The sequence below is a fragment of the Scyliorhinus torazame genome, chromosome 8 (genome assembly GCF_047496885.1).
Source record: "Scyliorhinus torazame isolate Kashiwa2021f chromosome 8, sScyTor2.1, whole genome shotgun sequence".
Classification (NCBI taxonomy): domain Eukaryota; kingdom Metazoa; phylum Chordata; class Chondrichthyes; order Carcharhiniformes; family Scyliorhinidae; genus Scyliorhinus; species Scyliorhinus torazame.
In genome coordinates this window covers 56,360,299-56,374,197 of record NC_092714.1, presented here as the reverse complement: position 1 = coordinate 56,374,197, position 13,899 = coordinate 56,360,299, and the positions used below count along the sequence as shown (strand labels likewise).

At 45.0% G+C, this 13,899-nt stretch overlaps 1 protein-coding gene across 1 annotated transcript in view; it reads left to right on the top strand.

Annotated features, from left to right (window-relative positions):
* The window catches only part of LOC140427856 (suppressor of tumorigenicity 14 protein homolog), a 318,812-nt gene that overhangs the window by 243,138 nt on the left and 61,775 nt on the right, over positions 1-13,899 (top strand). Inside the window, exons 13-15 of the mRNA XM_072513648.1 lie at positions 4,374-4,481; positions 5,959-6,075; positions 7,752-7,868. Of these exons, the coding sequence (XP_072369749.1) occupies positions 4,374-4,481; positions 5,959-6,075; positions 7,752-7,868 (342 nt within the window). The remainder of the gene's footprint in view (positions 1-4,373; positions 4,482-5,958; positions 6,076-7,751; positions 7,869-13,899) is intronic.

The window sequence follows — 13,899 nt, the reverse complement described above, 5'->3', positions numbered from 1 at the left end:
CAGACAGTGACCCAGAGCCAGGATTCGAACCCGGCTCCTCAGCGCCTTGGGCAACAGTGCTAACCACTGTGCCACCGTGCCGTGCTATAGTGAAAGAAACTATAAGGCTTCAGATCAGGTTGGAGTAGTTAAGAGATTTGGAAAGGTTCATCGCAGACAGGGAAGAAGAAATTCAAATTCTGAGTTGTCCACCTATTTGAAGCTGGTCGTCAGTTTTTCCAAGTTCTGTAATTTGACATTTATGTGTAACTTCAGAAATTTCAAACCATATAAATATTGGGAGGAATTTGCAATCCAAAAATTAATGGGTTGAGATGAGATGTAAAAATTAGCAGTGGCACAGTGGTTAGCACTGCTGCCACACGGCACAGGGATCGGGGTTCAATTCCGACCTCGGGTGACTGTGGAGTTTGCACTTTCTCCCCGTATCTGCGTGGCGTTTCTGGGTGCTCGGGTTTCCTCCCACAGTCCAAAGATGTATAGGTTAGATGGATTGGCAACACTAAATTTCCCCTTAGTGTCCAAAGGTTAGGTGGGGTTACTGGGATGGACGGGGTGCGGGCCAGGTAGCGTGCTCTTTTGGAGGGTGGGTGCAGACTCAATGGGCCGAATGACTTCCTTCTGCACTGTGAAGATTCTATGTTTCTAACTCCAACCCCCCTCCCTCCCTCTAGGTTTAATGGTGGTAGGACCAGGACAGAGAGCAAAGACCAGCCTCAGATCCCCCCCCCCCCCCCCCCCCGGCGTTCTGCCACAGTTCAACGATTGGGAATCAAACCCACCATTACAGATGAGGACCATATTTGCTAAAACCTCCTAATCCTCCCAAAGCTTCCATTATCAGCTGCAGCCTGGAACTGAAACCTGCTCCATGCTGTTCCCTTCCCAACTGGAAGCCAAGACTGTTAATGAGGTGATGAACAGCAAAAAATATGCTCACGATGGAGTCAAAACACCACAGCACATGGGGGCCTGAAATTATGGATTTTCCAATTGAAACTCTGCCTTGACTTGGCAAATCCTTCCATCAGCATGGAAGGCAGCAATCCAGCCCTTCATTGTTCTTTCCTAGAACAATCGAAAACTCATCCTATGCATCCACTCGCTGTCCTCATAGTCCTGTCTTTTCCTTGACTTCAAATATTCATTTAAATTTTCTCTTAAAATGCTATGGTCTCTGTACCATCAGCTCCTGGTGGCCAATTAATCCCATGTCCCAACAATCCTCTGTGTAAAGACATTTCTCCTGACTTCTCTCATCACTCAGCCACAATTTTCACTGACGCCCCATATCACCCTATCAAAACTCTTTCATAATTTTAAAATGGCTATTCAAACTTTTCTTAATCATCACCAGTCCAATGGAAATAATCACAGTATATTTAGCCTCTCCATATAGGTTCCCCAGCCCTTGCAATTTTTCCTGTTGAACCTGTGTTTTCTATGGCATTAGTACCCTCTTTATAACTAAAGGCACCCAAACCTCCACATAGCACTGGAACTGTGGCTGTAGAAATGTTTTAAAGGGCACTACTACCATACTTTTGGAACATATGGCTGCATTGACAGAAATCAAAATGGCGTTGGCCTTCACGTGGCTTTATCCTCCAACTAAATACTGGGAAGATCAAAGCCACTATCTTCCACCCAACCGTAAACTCCATTCCCTCGTGCTGATATCATCCCTCTCCCTGCCAACTGTCTGAGACCACTCGCAACCTTGGCATCACATACGCACCTCGGATCAGCGTCCAACCACCAACTATTTCATCACCAAGACTGCCTACGCCCACATCTCTGGCATCACCTCACTGCACTTCTACCTCAACTCACCTGCTGCTGAAACCCTCATCATCCATGCCTTTGTTACCAATAGACTTGTTTATTCCAATGCACTTATTGTTGGCCTCTCTTCTTCTCATCAACTTGAGATCATCCAACGTTCTCCTGCCATATCTTAACTCACACCAAGTTCTGTTCACCCATCACCTGTTTGCTTGTCGCCCTACATTAACACCCCGTTTGAACGCCCATCAGAATTTTAAAATTGCTGAGAAAAGGGACAGGTCGAAGCTTTTTGTCTTGGACTCATCAGCACACTTCGCAAGAATGTCAGTGTAAGCGGGATACAACAATTCTTGCAAAGTATCCTGATGAGTGCAAGATGAAAAGCTTCAACATGTCTTTTTTTCAACAATACTCAAATTCCGTACTGCCTAACGACAATTTTGAAATTCTCACTCTTGTTTACAAGTCTCTCCTTGGTCTCACCCCGCCTCTGTCTGTGATCTCCTGCAGCCCTATAATCCTCCGATCTCTGCACTCACCCAATTCTGTCTACTTGAGCATCTCTGATTTTTATAGCAGCATGTTTTCAGTGCCTAGACACTCAATTCTGGCATTCCTTCCCTAAACTCCTGCTCTCCATCTCCCACTCCTCCATTATGATGTTCATTAAAACCTACCTCTTTGACCAGAGTCTTGGCCATCTGTCCCGATATATCCTTGGTTCAGTGTCATATTTTATGAGATAATGCTACTGGGATGTTTTACTACGTTAAAAGTCGCAATATGAACACAGGTGTTGTTATCTACCTCTAATCATACTTCCCGAGCCCTGAGTATTTATAAATATGTAAATATATCCATACACTTCACGTTTCGTTGTGACCTTTCCTCATCTTTTCGCACAAAATGTTTTACCTCACATTATCCAAATAAATTGCCTCTTTCACCTTTCTGTCTATTCTACTGCCTGTCGGGCAGCACGGTAGCATAGTGGTTAGCACTGTTGCTTCACTGCGCCAAGGTCCCAGGTTTGATTCCCGGCTTGGGTCACTGTCTGTGCGGAGTCTGCACGTTCTTTCTGTGTCTGCGTGTATTTCCTCCTGGTGCTCCGGTTTCCTCCCACAGTTCAAAGATGTGCAGGTTAAGTAAATTAGCCAGCCTAAATTGCCCTTAATTTCCAAAATGGTTAGGTGAGGTTACTGGGTTGCAGGCATAGGGTGGAGGTGCGAGCTTGGGTGGGGTGCTCTTTCCAAGGGCCGGTGCGGACTCGATGGGCCGAATGGCCTCCTTCTGCACTGTAAATTCTATGTAAATCTCTGTCTGCAACTTCCAGGGGTCACCCTCGTCATTTTCCAAACCCCTAATTTGGAATCATTCACAAATTTCAAGGTTGTGTTTACAAAGTTCAATGTATGAACGTATAGCCAGAAAAAAACTCGCTATACGTTCATTAACTTTGGGATATACCATATTTGATTATTCTGAATGGCACAGATTAACCTTCACTCTGTTCTGTCTGTCTGCTAATCTTCTACCCATGCTACTGAATTTCATTGCATAGTCATAACATTTTCTCACCAGCCTTTAGTGAAATGCCTTATTGTACTCCTTCGAAAATTCTAAGTACATTATATTCTCTTTATTTTCAATCAAGCTCTATTTAGTTCATTTGATTCCAGTTGGAAATTAGGAAATCACATATGTACATGGCTGGCAGGATAGAGCAATATTTAAGATAGCGAGTTATAATTAATCTGACTTCTTCTGTGCACTATTCGATTTAGTTGTAAAAAATCTAAGGGCTGGATTTTACTTGCCCCCCCGCCGTGCTTGTTTTTGGCAGGGAGGGATAATGTAAAATAGGGCAGGTACCAACCCCACCACCTTCTCACTCACCCCATAACATAGCAGTGGGTGGGTGCCGAAATCAACAGCCCGCCTGCCATATTAAATAAATAATCGGGGGTAAATTGAGCTTGTTTAGGAGCTAATTGACCCAGATGTTGGCCTTGTATAATTTGGTTGCCATGGGCAGTTGGGCAACAGTGGGCAAGCCATTTGTAGAAACATTTTTAAAGGGAGGGATGAAAGAGGGTGCACTATCTTTGGGGGTGGGTGGGGTGGGAGCTCTTTACGCATCAGGGGCAACCCTCCCTAAGATCGTGCCCCACTTTTGTTCTGCCGCCTCCTACCCAAAACCCACCCTCCCCCATTAAATTGGTTGAACCCTCCTGCTCCAATACCCCATAATTACCTTGCTTTGAGATCCATTGGGCCAGTAGTGCAAGCTACGCGGTCTTGGTGTTGTAGGGACTGCCAGAGATGCCCGCCAATCCAATTGGCTGGCAACTCCCAAGGGCGGGACTTCCTCCCCAGTGACGTGCATTCATCCCACTGTCGGGCAACTTATCCCGCACCCAGCACGTTATGCCTGAGGTGCATTCTGGCGTGGGAGTGATTTGTGGGGGGCGGCCAGTCATCCACCCCACCTGTAATATGCAGCCCTAGGTTTTGCTATGGAGTAAAACATTTACTCAATTCTCATCAACTCTTTTTCAATTATTCTTTATCTGACCCACTTCTAGTATGCACATCAGACCAGTATAAGTGTGAAAACAGTATGTGTAAGCCCCTGATCTGGGTCTGTGATGGAGTTGATGACTGTGAAGATATGAGTGATGAATCCAACTGTGGTAAGAAACTAGCTTTTTGATTATGGAAAATCTATAGCATGAAACTGGGAATAGATAGCTTTTCCAACATTATCTCAAACATTTGGCTGGATTCTCCGATTTTGAGGCTATTTCCGGAGAATGTGTCCAGTTCTTTGATGAAAAAATCGGCAAGGCCCCAGTACCAATCCTCCGACCGATGAAGGGCTAGCAGCCGCGCCACGTAAAACACATGGCCTTTACGAAATAAACGGCCAGAGAATTGCTGGGTCCATGGCAGCATTTGTGTTTGCGCCATACAACATGGCGCTGGCCATGTGCGGACCCAACCTGCCAGTTAGTGCCCCCCTGGACCCCCCATCGCCACCCCTGGACCATCCCCCACCAGTCCCCCCAGCCTTCACTGAAACTCTCCCGGCCAGCGGCACGGTCTCCCCCATGACTGTCGCGGTGCTGGACACAGTCCACAGCCGCCATGCCGGGTTCACGAAAACTGAGAGCACAAGTGAACCGCGTCGTCGTGAACTCGGCCCATCGGGGACGGAGCATCAGGGGAGGGCCTTCAGGTCACGCCCTGAGGCCGTCCCAACGGCGTGTGAGGTACTCCCCGAAGACGCTGTTTTGGAGGGGGCGGAGCATCTGCAAACAGGTGCCGCCCCTGATTCAGTCGTAAAAAGGGATTCTCCACCCAATCGTCGATTACGAAAACAGCGTCGGCAAGCGGAGAATCCCGCCCATTGTCTTTGGAAGTGATTGACTCAGGTATGAATATAGTTACTTAATGAATGCAATCCGCTGGTGTCTTGCCCAAATGTTTATTCTTCATATACACGCCTCAGCTCAACGGAAGCGAGGACAACTTTTGGGGGGAGTGGTTAGAAAGCGTCTTTATAGCATTACTCATCGGCCATGAGGAGCAAGAGTGTTTCTCCCCACTCTCCCAAGCTTACCTTCTTCCCCTGGATTGTACCTCTGAGCAACTCAATTCTGTGATTGGGAATCAAACATAACCTTGCACTCTTCGTGCCTAAATGATGAATATTAACAAGCTATTGAAAATTAGATGGGAGGGGTTGCAATAGTCAACTTTACCCATTCCTCTCTAAACACATGTCCACATAATTTGCTCACAGGAATTATTTGGTAACAATCCAGGAGGGAGTAACAGTGACTGACTTTTTTTCAACTGCCCTTGATTAGGAGAGCAGTGCCCAACCATGACATTCTTTTCATTGCTCTAATGACTGTCAGTTATTTCCAGGTAAAACAGGGATTGTACTGGGAGGTTCCCTTTTGCTTGTTTCAATACCTCAGTGGGTATTCTGCTCATAAAATCCAGCATCTCATCAATGACCCACTGAGACATCTGCGAGGGTTGGTATATGGAGTGGGGGCCACACACTCTTGTAACTCAGTAGAGCAATCAAGCAAAGCACATCAGTTGCAATGTCTTCAACTTGCTTCAGATTATCTCTCTTCTTTTCTGCTCTATTTCCAGATTGCCCTTCTGGGTATTTTGGCTGCGAGAAAAGTCTTTGTTTGTCCATTAATACCTTATGTAATGGAATTACTGACTGTCCTGATGGCAGTGATGAGATCAACTGTGATAAAACAGGTAGGTACAACCTGCTTTGTCCTCCCAATATTACTTTCAGTACATGTACTGGCATCAACATTTCAAAACATTGTTGTCTTAAATGCCCTTGTTGGTAAAAATTATATTGGTGCTGTCATGCGAGAGTGCCTTTAAGAACTGGATGTTTAAGCAATGTACCTTTACAGTGATGTCATAGAGTGGGTGGAGCTCAGCTCAGTTCAGCCATTTTGCAGTTTGGTTTTGCAGTTTGAAAAGTGCCTGGCTGGTTTTGCTGAGAGCAGTTTAAAAGTGCCTGGCTGTTTTGCTGTGAGCTGATTAAAAGGAGAAAGCCAGTTTGAGACAGCAGCTTGAGAAGTTCTGGTTTGCTGTGAGTGCTTGGAGGGAGAAAGCCAGTTGGAAAAATCAGTTTGTGTGTGTCTGTGTGTGTCCAGAGAGCTGGAGGAAGAAAGCAAGGTGCTGGAGCTGAAGTCAACCAAACTAATATATCTCTGCCATTCTACAGAAAATATATATATCCTTTAACCTGATGTGATACTGTTTAAAGGTGTTAAGTATCTTTAAAGTTTGAAGGAACATTTTAAGGAGTTATTTACTGTTGCAATATTTTCTGAGTTATCTTTGAAGTAAGGGGTGTTAAGAGATCCAATGTTTATTTAAGATGTTAAGTTGAGTTCATGGACTAAACAGTGTTTTGTGTTTAAAAACCCACGCGTCCATAATTGTAATCCCACGCCTCGGGAAAAAGCCATGTGCTAGCAAAAGCAACAAATCCATTAAAGGGAGAGGTTGGTTGAACTCCATGATAAATTTTGGGGTTCTGAAAATGCCTCACCCATAACAGTGCTGTACATAACAGAGAACCATCAACAGCAAAGCTCACTTTCCTTTTTTAAAACCGAAATGGTGTGCACATATATAGAATACTATAAATTGTGAGAAACAGTCGCTAGCTTTTTATTTTGCCTGTGGGAAAAGTTTATTTATGATTCAAAATAGAAATCCGTAGTGTGGATAATGTTACACAAATCTTATCCTGTCAGTCGTAGCTCAGAAGGTGGCACTCCAGTTTCTGAAGTTTCTGGGTTCTGGTCCCACTCCAGGACTTGAGCACAAAACTCAAGGCTGCACTATCAGGTGTCATCTTTTGGATGAAACATTAAACTAAGGCCCCCTCAGTTGAGCATAGAAGATCCCACACAGCTATTCGAAGAAGAGCAGGGGAGTTCAGCCCACTGTCCTGGATAATATTTATCTCTCAATCAACATCACCAAAACAGATTATCTGGTTATTATCACGTTATTGTTTGTGGTAGCTTGCTATGCGCAAACTGGCTGCCATGTTTCCGACCAAACTTCAAATTGTCTGTAAAACACCATGTGAAAACACTCTATAAATATAAGTCTTTTTCTTTAAAAAAAATACAATTGGCAAGATCAGATGAGCCCACAACGTATTCTCAGACATTTCTTTGCTCACTATGTTGCAGATACCCGAATCAATTTAAATGGGCTATGTCTGCCGCTAATAAAACAGCCAAAGAGAAGTGTATCCATTAACCATTGATCAGCTAACAGTTCCAATCAAGGAGGCTTTATTTATTGGTCGTAAATTTGTTAGTTTGAATTTCACTATTACCATTCAATAAACCACAGTGTTATTAATTCCTGTTTTTCTTTGCCTTTATATTTGTTAGACATCAAATGCACTTCCATCACCTACATGTGTGCCGATGGAAAATGCATTGCCAAACCCAATTCAGAATGTGATGGTGTGGTCGATTGTTTAGACCATAGTGATGAATACCATTGTGGTGAGTAGAGAGAAAGGGTGAGCAACGTTTGACCTGATAGCAATTTTTGTTTGGGGTTTGTAGATAATAGAAGGGAAGAAGTATATGAGTTACAGGGTAATTTGAAACCAGGAATTACTTTATGTTTGCATTAAAATGCCAGTTTTGGCTCTGCATTGTGATAATCACATTGACAGTTTCATACAGTATGTTGAATATTAATCAGATATAAAAATCATTTATTAATCCCTTCCAGTAAGACCCTCAACGGTGTTTGGAAAGAAATGAAATCATCCCTTTTCACAACATTCTCCCTCTGTAATATCTAAATCAAAGGCAAGATGGATCCATGTATTATTTTTCATTACTGTTGTTGCATCTGTTCTATTTTGTTAATTTTTCACTCCTGTATTAGGAAGACACTATGGGCTACATCTGTGCTGCCTGATGTTTGTGGGCAGGGATCGTGATTCACGATCTTCCCATACTCTTCATATCAAGCTGAGCAGGTTTCTGTCCACCTGTCTCATTTGACTCATGGTCACTTTGTGTTGAACGGTTCAAACGTTGCTCAGTGGTTCTTCATGCTGCCTGTAGCCTCTGCGGACTGCAGGGACCCAGCAGTATTGTCTTATAATCAGGTGTTCCAGGCTGCCTGCTTTTCTGAAAGGCTCTCCGCCTATTAAAGGAGGGAAAGCACACATTTCCATCATGGCTGTTGGAAAATCATTTTGAAGCATTGGGCAAGGGGGAGGGCTCCCTGGTTTATTAATGCCACACTGAATGCTCTGGTCACTAAGGTGGACTCCAGGATGGAGACAATGAGTGGGATTTTCCGGTTGCACCTGCCCTATGACTGGAAATTCCTGCCCGAGGACACTGGACCTTTAAATTTGTTTTGCTATTTTGTTTTATTATTTACAGCACAGACGGAGGCCATTCGGCCCATCGTGTCCTCACCAGCTCCCAAAACAGCTCTCCAGCTAGTCCCATTCTCCAGCCCCATCTCCGCAGCCCTCTAAATTCATCCCTTTCAAATATGTATCCAGCTCTCTTTCCAAACTTCCTATGGAATCCACCTCCACCACTCTCCCAGCAGCACATTCCAAATCACAACAACCCTCTGAGTAAAGAAGTTTCGTCTCATCTCACTCCTAGCTCTCTTGCTGACCATCTTGAAATTGTGACCCCTAGTCACTGACATACCAACCAGTGGAAAAAGAATATCCTTCTTTATCTTGCCAAAATTGTTCGGAATTTTGAACACCTCAATAAGGTCGCCTCTTAATCTTCTCTGCTCCAAGGAGAACAAGCCCAATTTCTCCAATCTTTCTTTGTATCAAAAGTTCTTCATTCCTGCCATCATTTGAGTAAATCTCCTCTGCACTCTCTCTCGAGAGGACATTTAAAATGCTTCCTTGAGCCCAGAACTAAACACAATGTTCCAAATGTGGTCTGACCAACGTTTTGAAGAGGTGTAGCATCACTTCCTTTCTTTCCGAAAGTATGCCTCCATTTATACACCCAAGAATCCTATAGCCTTCTTAACTTTAAGTTTAATCTTGCCTGGCCACCTTCTGCGAATTATGTACTTGGCCCCGAGGTCTCTCTGCTCCAGTAGCCCCCTCAAAGTTGTACTATTCAGCCTATATTGACTCCCATGTTTCTTCTACCAAAATGCATTACCTAATATTTCACTGCATAGAAGTTCAGCTGCCAGGTGTCTGCCCTTTTGGCCAACTTGTCAATGTCACTCTGAAGTTGCCCAGCATCATCCTCACAATTCACTATTCTCCCTACCTTAGTATTATCTACAAATTTAGACCATTTGCCCTCAACACCCACTTCTAAATAATTTATATAAATCAGAAAAGCAAGGGTCCCAACACTGAGCACTGGGAACACCTCTTTCAACTTGTCTCCTGTCTGAAAAATGCCCATCTATATCCTCTGTTTCCTATCCCATAGCCAACTTCTAATCCATGCTGCCAAGGACCCATCAATTCCAAACATTTTTAACTTTCTAACCAACCTGCGATGTGGCATCATATCAAATGCTTTCTGAAAATCTAAATATACAACATCCACGGCACTACCCTCATCCGCTGCCTGTGTCACCTCGTCAAGGAACTCAATTACATTTGTCAAACATGACCTGCCCTTGATAAAGCCATGTTGACTGTCTAGTATTAACTTATTTTTCCCTAAGTGTATATTTATCTCGTCCCGTATTATGGCTTCCATCAGTTTTCCCACTATTGATGTCAAGCTGATAGGTCTGGAGTTTCCTGGGTATCCTTTGCCCCTTTCTTAAACAATAGTGTCACATTTGCAATCGTCCAGTCCCCCAGGACTAATCCGGTGATCAGAGAGGCCTGGAAAATGTATGGCAATAGCTCCGCAATATACTCCCTTATCTCTCTCAGCAATCTAGGATGCATCCCATCCGGGCCTGGCAACCTCTCTACCTGGAGTGCTGCCAGCCTTTTCAGCACCTCTTCTTGATCTATCACTGTAGCGTTCAGTTGCTCAACACCCACAACTGAGCCACAATAATGAGCCATCGAATTATCCATCCCGCAGCGGGCAGGGCCGTAAAATTTACCCCAAAATTCCCTGGGTGGGAAAGAAGCCATCAAAACCAGCCTGGAGAGAAACTGGGAGGACATTTTCTGGGAAATGAATACCCATTGTTTGATGCCAGAGATATGGGGCGGGATTCTCTGAAAATGGGGCTATGTCCCCACACCGGCGCCAACCACTCCGGCGTCAACAGACCCCGAAAGTGAAGCACTCGCTAATTTCTCGGGGGCTAGGTTGACGCCGGAGTGGTTCCCGCAGCTACAGCGGCGCCGAAGGGCCGGCGCGAGTTCGCGCATGCGCGGATCGGCTGACATGATCTCACGCATGCGCGGACTGGCATATTTCCGCGCATACGCGGGGGTTCTCTTCTCTGCGCCGGCCCCCGGACAATATGGCAGAGCCCTACAGCGGCCTGGCACAGAGGAAAGGAGGCCCCCCATGCAATCAGCCCACCTGCCGATCGTGGGCCAGGCCACCGTGGGAGACCCCCCCCCCCCCTGGGGTCGGATCCCCCCGTGCCTCCCCCAGGACCGCCCCCGCACCCTGCCAGGTCCTGCCGTGCCTGAGGTGAGTAATTCACGCCGGCGGGACAGGCCAAAACTTTCAGGCCACTCGGCCCATCGGGGCCCAGAGAATCGCCAGGGGTGCCGCTGTCAACAGCCCCCAACCGGCGTGGCAGGAATCCCGCCTTCCCCCGGAAAACGGCGCCGGAGAATACGGCAGCCGGCGTCGGGGCGGGATTTGCGCCTCCCCCCGGGCATTCTCCGGCCCGTCGCAAGGTTAGAGAATCCCAGCCATGATAACGAGGAATCTTGTGGCAAGTAACGCACCTCTTCACTCTTCAAAGCCTGTCCACAGTCTACAAGGCACACGTCAGGCTTGTAATGGAATACTCTTCACTTGCCTGGATGAGTGCTGCTCCAACAAACTCAAAAAACCTGACACCAGAGAGGACAAGTAACCTGATTGATTGGCACCCCATCCACCACCTAAAACATTCACTGCCTCCAACATCAATACACAGTGGCAGAGTGTGTACCATCTACAAGATGCACTGCAACAACTTGCCAAGGCCCAACGATAGCACCTTCCAAACCCATAACCTCTACCATCTAGAAAGACGAGGGAGCAGGTGCTTGGGAACATCAACTTCTGAAAGTTCCCCTCCAAACTGCACAACACCCTGACTTGTTTTTCCTTAAGTGTATATTTACCTCGCCCCGTATTATGGCCTCCATTAGTTTTCCCACTATTGATGTCAAGTCTGCCTTATATCAGTCTGCCTTCACTGCCACTGCATCAAAGTCCTGGAAAACCCTTCTTTTTTTAAAAACATTTTATTAAGGCATTTATGATTTTATAATAACAGAAAGTACAAAAACAAATGTAAACATTATTTCGGAACATACCAACCCCATAGCCAAGAACCATACCCATCCAACATGGCTTATACACACAATTCCCCAATCCCTCCATCTCCTCTCCCTGATCCCGCCTGAACTAAACTAAACTAACCCCCCCACCCACTTATCGTATCTGCTAACAGTTTCGTTTTCCCCGAAGAAGCCGATAAACGGCTTCCACCTCTGAACGAACCCTAACATTGATCCTCTCGTGGCAAACTTAATTTTCTCAAGCCTGAGAAGCTCAGCCATGTCGCTAACCCATACCCCTGATTTCGGGGGCTCCGAGTCCCTCCAGGATAATAGGATCCGTCTCTGGGCTACCAAGGAGGCAAAGGCCAAAACGTCAGCCTCTCTTGCCCCCTGGACACCTGGGTCTTCCGACACTCGGAAAATCGCCACCTCTGGACTCGGGGCCACCCTTGTTTTTAACACTGTGGACATGACATCAGCAAATCCCTGCCAGAATCCCCTAAGCTTCGGACATGACCTACACATGTGGACATGGTTTGTGGGCCCTCCTGTCCTCTATCCCAAATAACCTGCTCATCCGGGCCACCAACATGTGTGCACGGTGAACCACTTTAAATTGTATTAGGCTGAGCCTGGCACATGATGAACTGGAAATCCCTTCTTAACAGCACAATATACCTACACCATGTTGGCTGCAGTGGTTCAACAAGGTAGCTCACCACCACCTTCTTAAGGAAAATTAAGGATGGGCAATGAGTACTGGCCTAGCCAGTAACACCTACATCCCTCAAAAGAATAAGTTAATAAAATAGAGCCAATCTTGGCGGAGGATCAGAGATAATTTGCCCTTGAGAACCAATAAATCCCTTAAGATAGTTGATTGGTTTCTTGGGGTTATCATTTAAAATCAGTATCCTTTTCTTTCATTTCTCTATGGCTCAGCTGCAAATAGGACTGAGATACAATTCTCTTTCATCAGTCATCTGTACTTGAAAGGAATGGCTTAGCTGAGTAGGCCATATTTGGGTTTTCCCTGACCATCTGAGTTTCTATGTTACAGAATACACAATGATCATTCTGTTTGCAGCTTGTATGTAGGCCAGTCTGCATCTTGGAACAAAAACAAGAATTTACTATGTTTCTAAGATGTGCATTAGGAGAATAGTTTCGACACTGACTCCAAGTTATTTTTATTCAGAAAAGATTCAGAAAGTTACCTGGTGCAAGTATGTTATCCTCTGATGAGGAGATGTAGCCTTTTTTTTTGTCTCATTACTGTTTCCTCATCCAGATTATGCACCTGCCTGGTTAAAAGAGAGAACTGGCAACCTGTTGCCAGGCAAAGTCACAGGGAGATAGATGCATAGGAGTGGCACAATAGGGATAGACTGGCAGACTTTGCATCACTCAGTGGGGAAATGTTCAGTTTTCCTGCTGTGCTTCCTCCATGGTGTGTTACAGAGTGAGGCAATGCACTGCACTCTCCACTTCATGGCACTCTAGAATGATAACCCATATTTATAGAACCATTTTATTTCCAAGCAAATGTATTGACATGTCAGTTTTATGAATTTGTGCTCCAGTATGGAACTTTGTGTAATTCAAGGACTGATGCAAAGCGGTTGAGGAAGGGTGTGTGGGAAAACTGGGTTGGAGGAGTCCATAACACAACAGCGAAAATTCCAACACAAATAATTACAGCTTAAAATGGGCAGGTTCCCATTGAAAATCACACGCCACCTTTACAATAAATCAACTTTGTGGGCTTAAAGATACAGGTCCACTTTAGCAATAGAATAATTCATTGTCATTCAATGTGTTATAATATCCTATCATTGTATAAGCATTGAACCATCTGACTTCTCCTGTGCAATACGAAGGAACTCCACTAAAGGTATATATTTTTGTGTGCATTCCAGATCACATGTTCAGCACTTGTATTGATTACATTTTGACCTACAGAACTGTGAACATTTAAGTTTGATCAAGATTCAAGTAGATATTTTTGGGCCGTTGCAAAATATACTTTTTTGCATTGTGGCATTTACCAAGAATTGGATGGAAGTTGTCTTAAGTGTTTTAATTGCACTCAA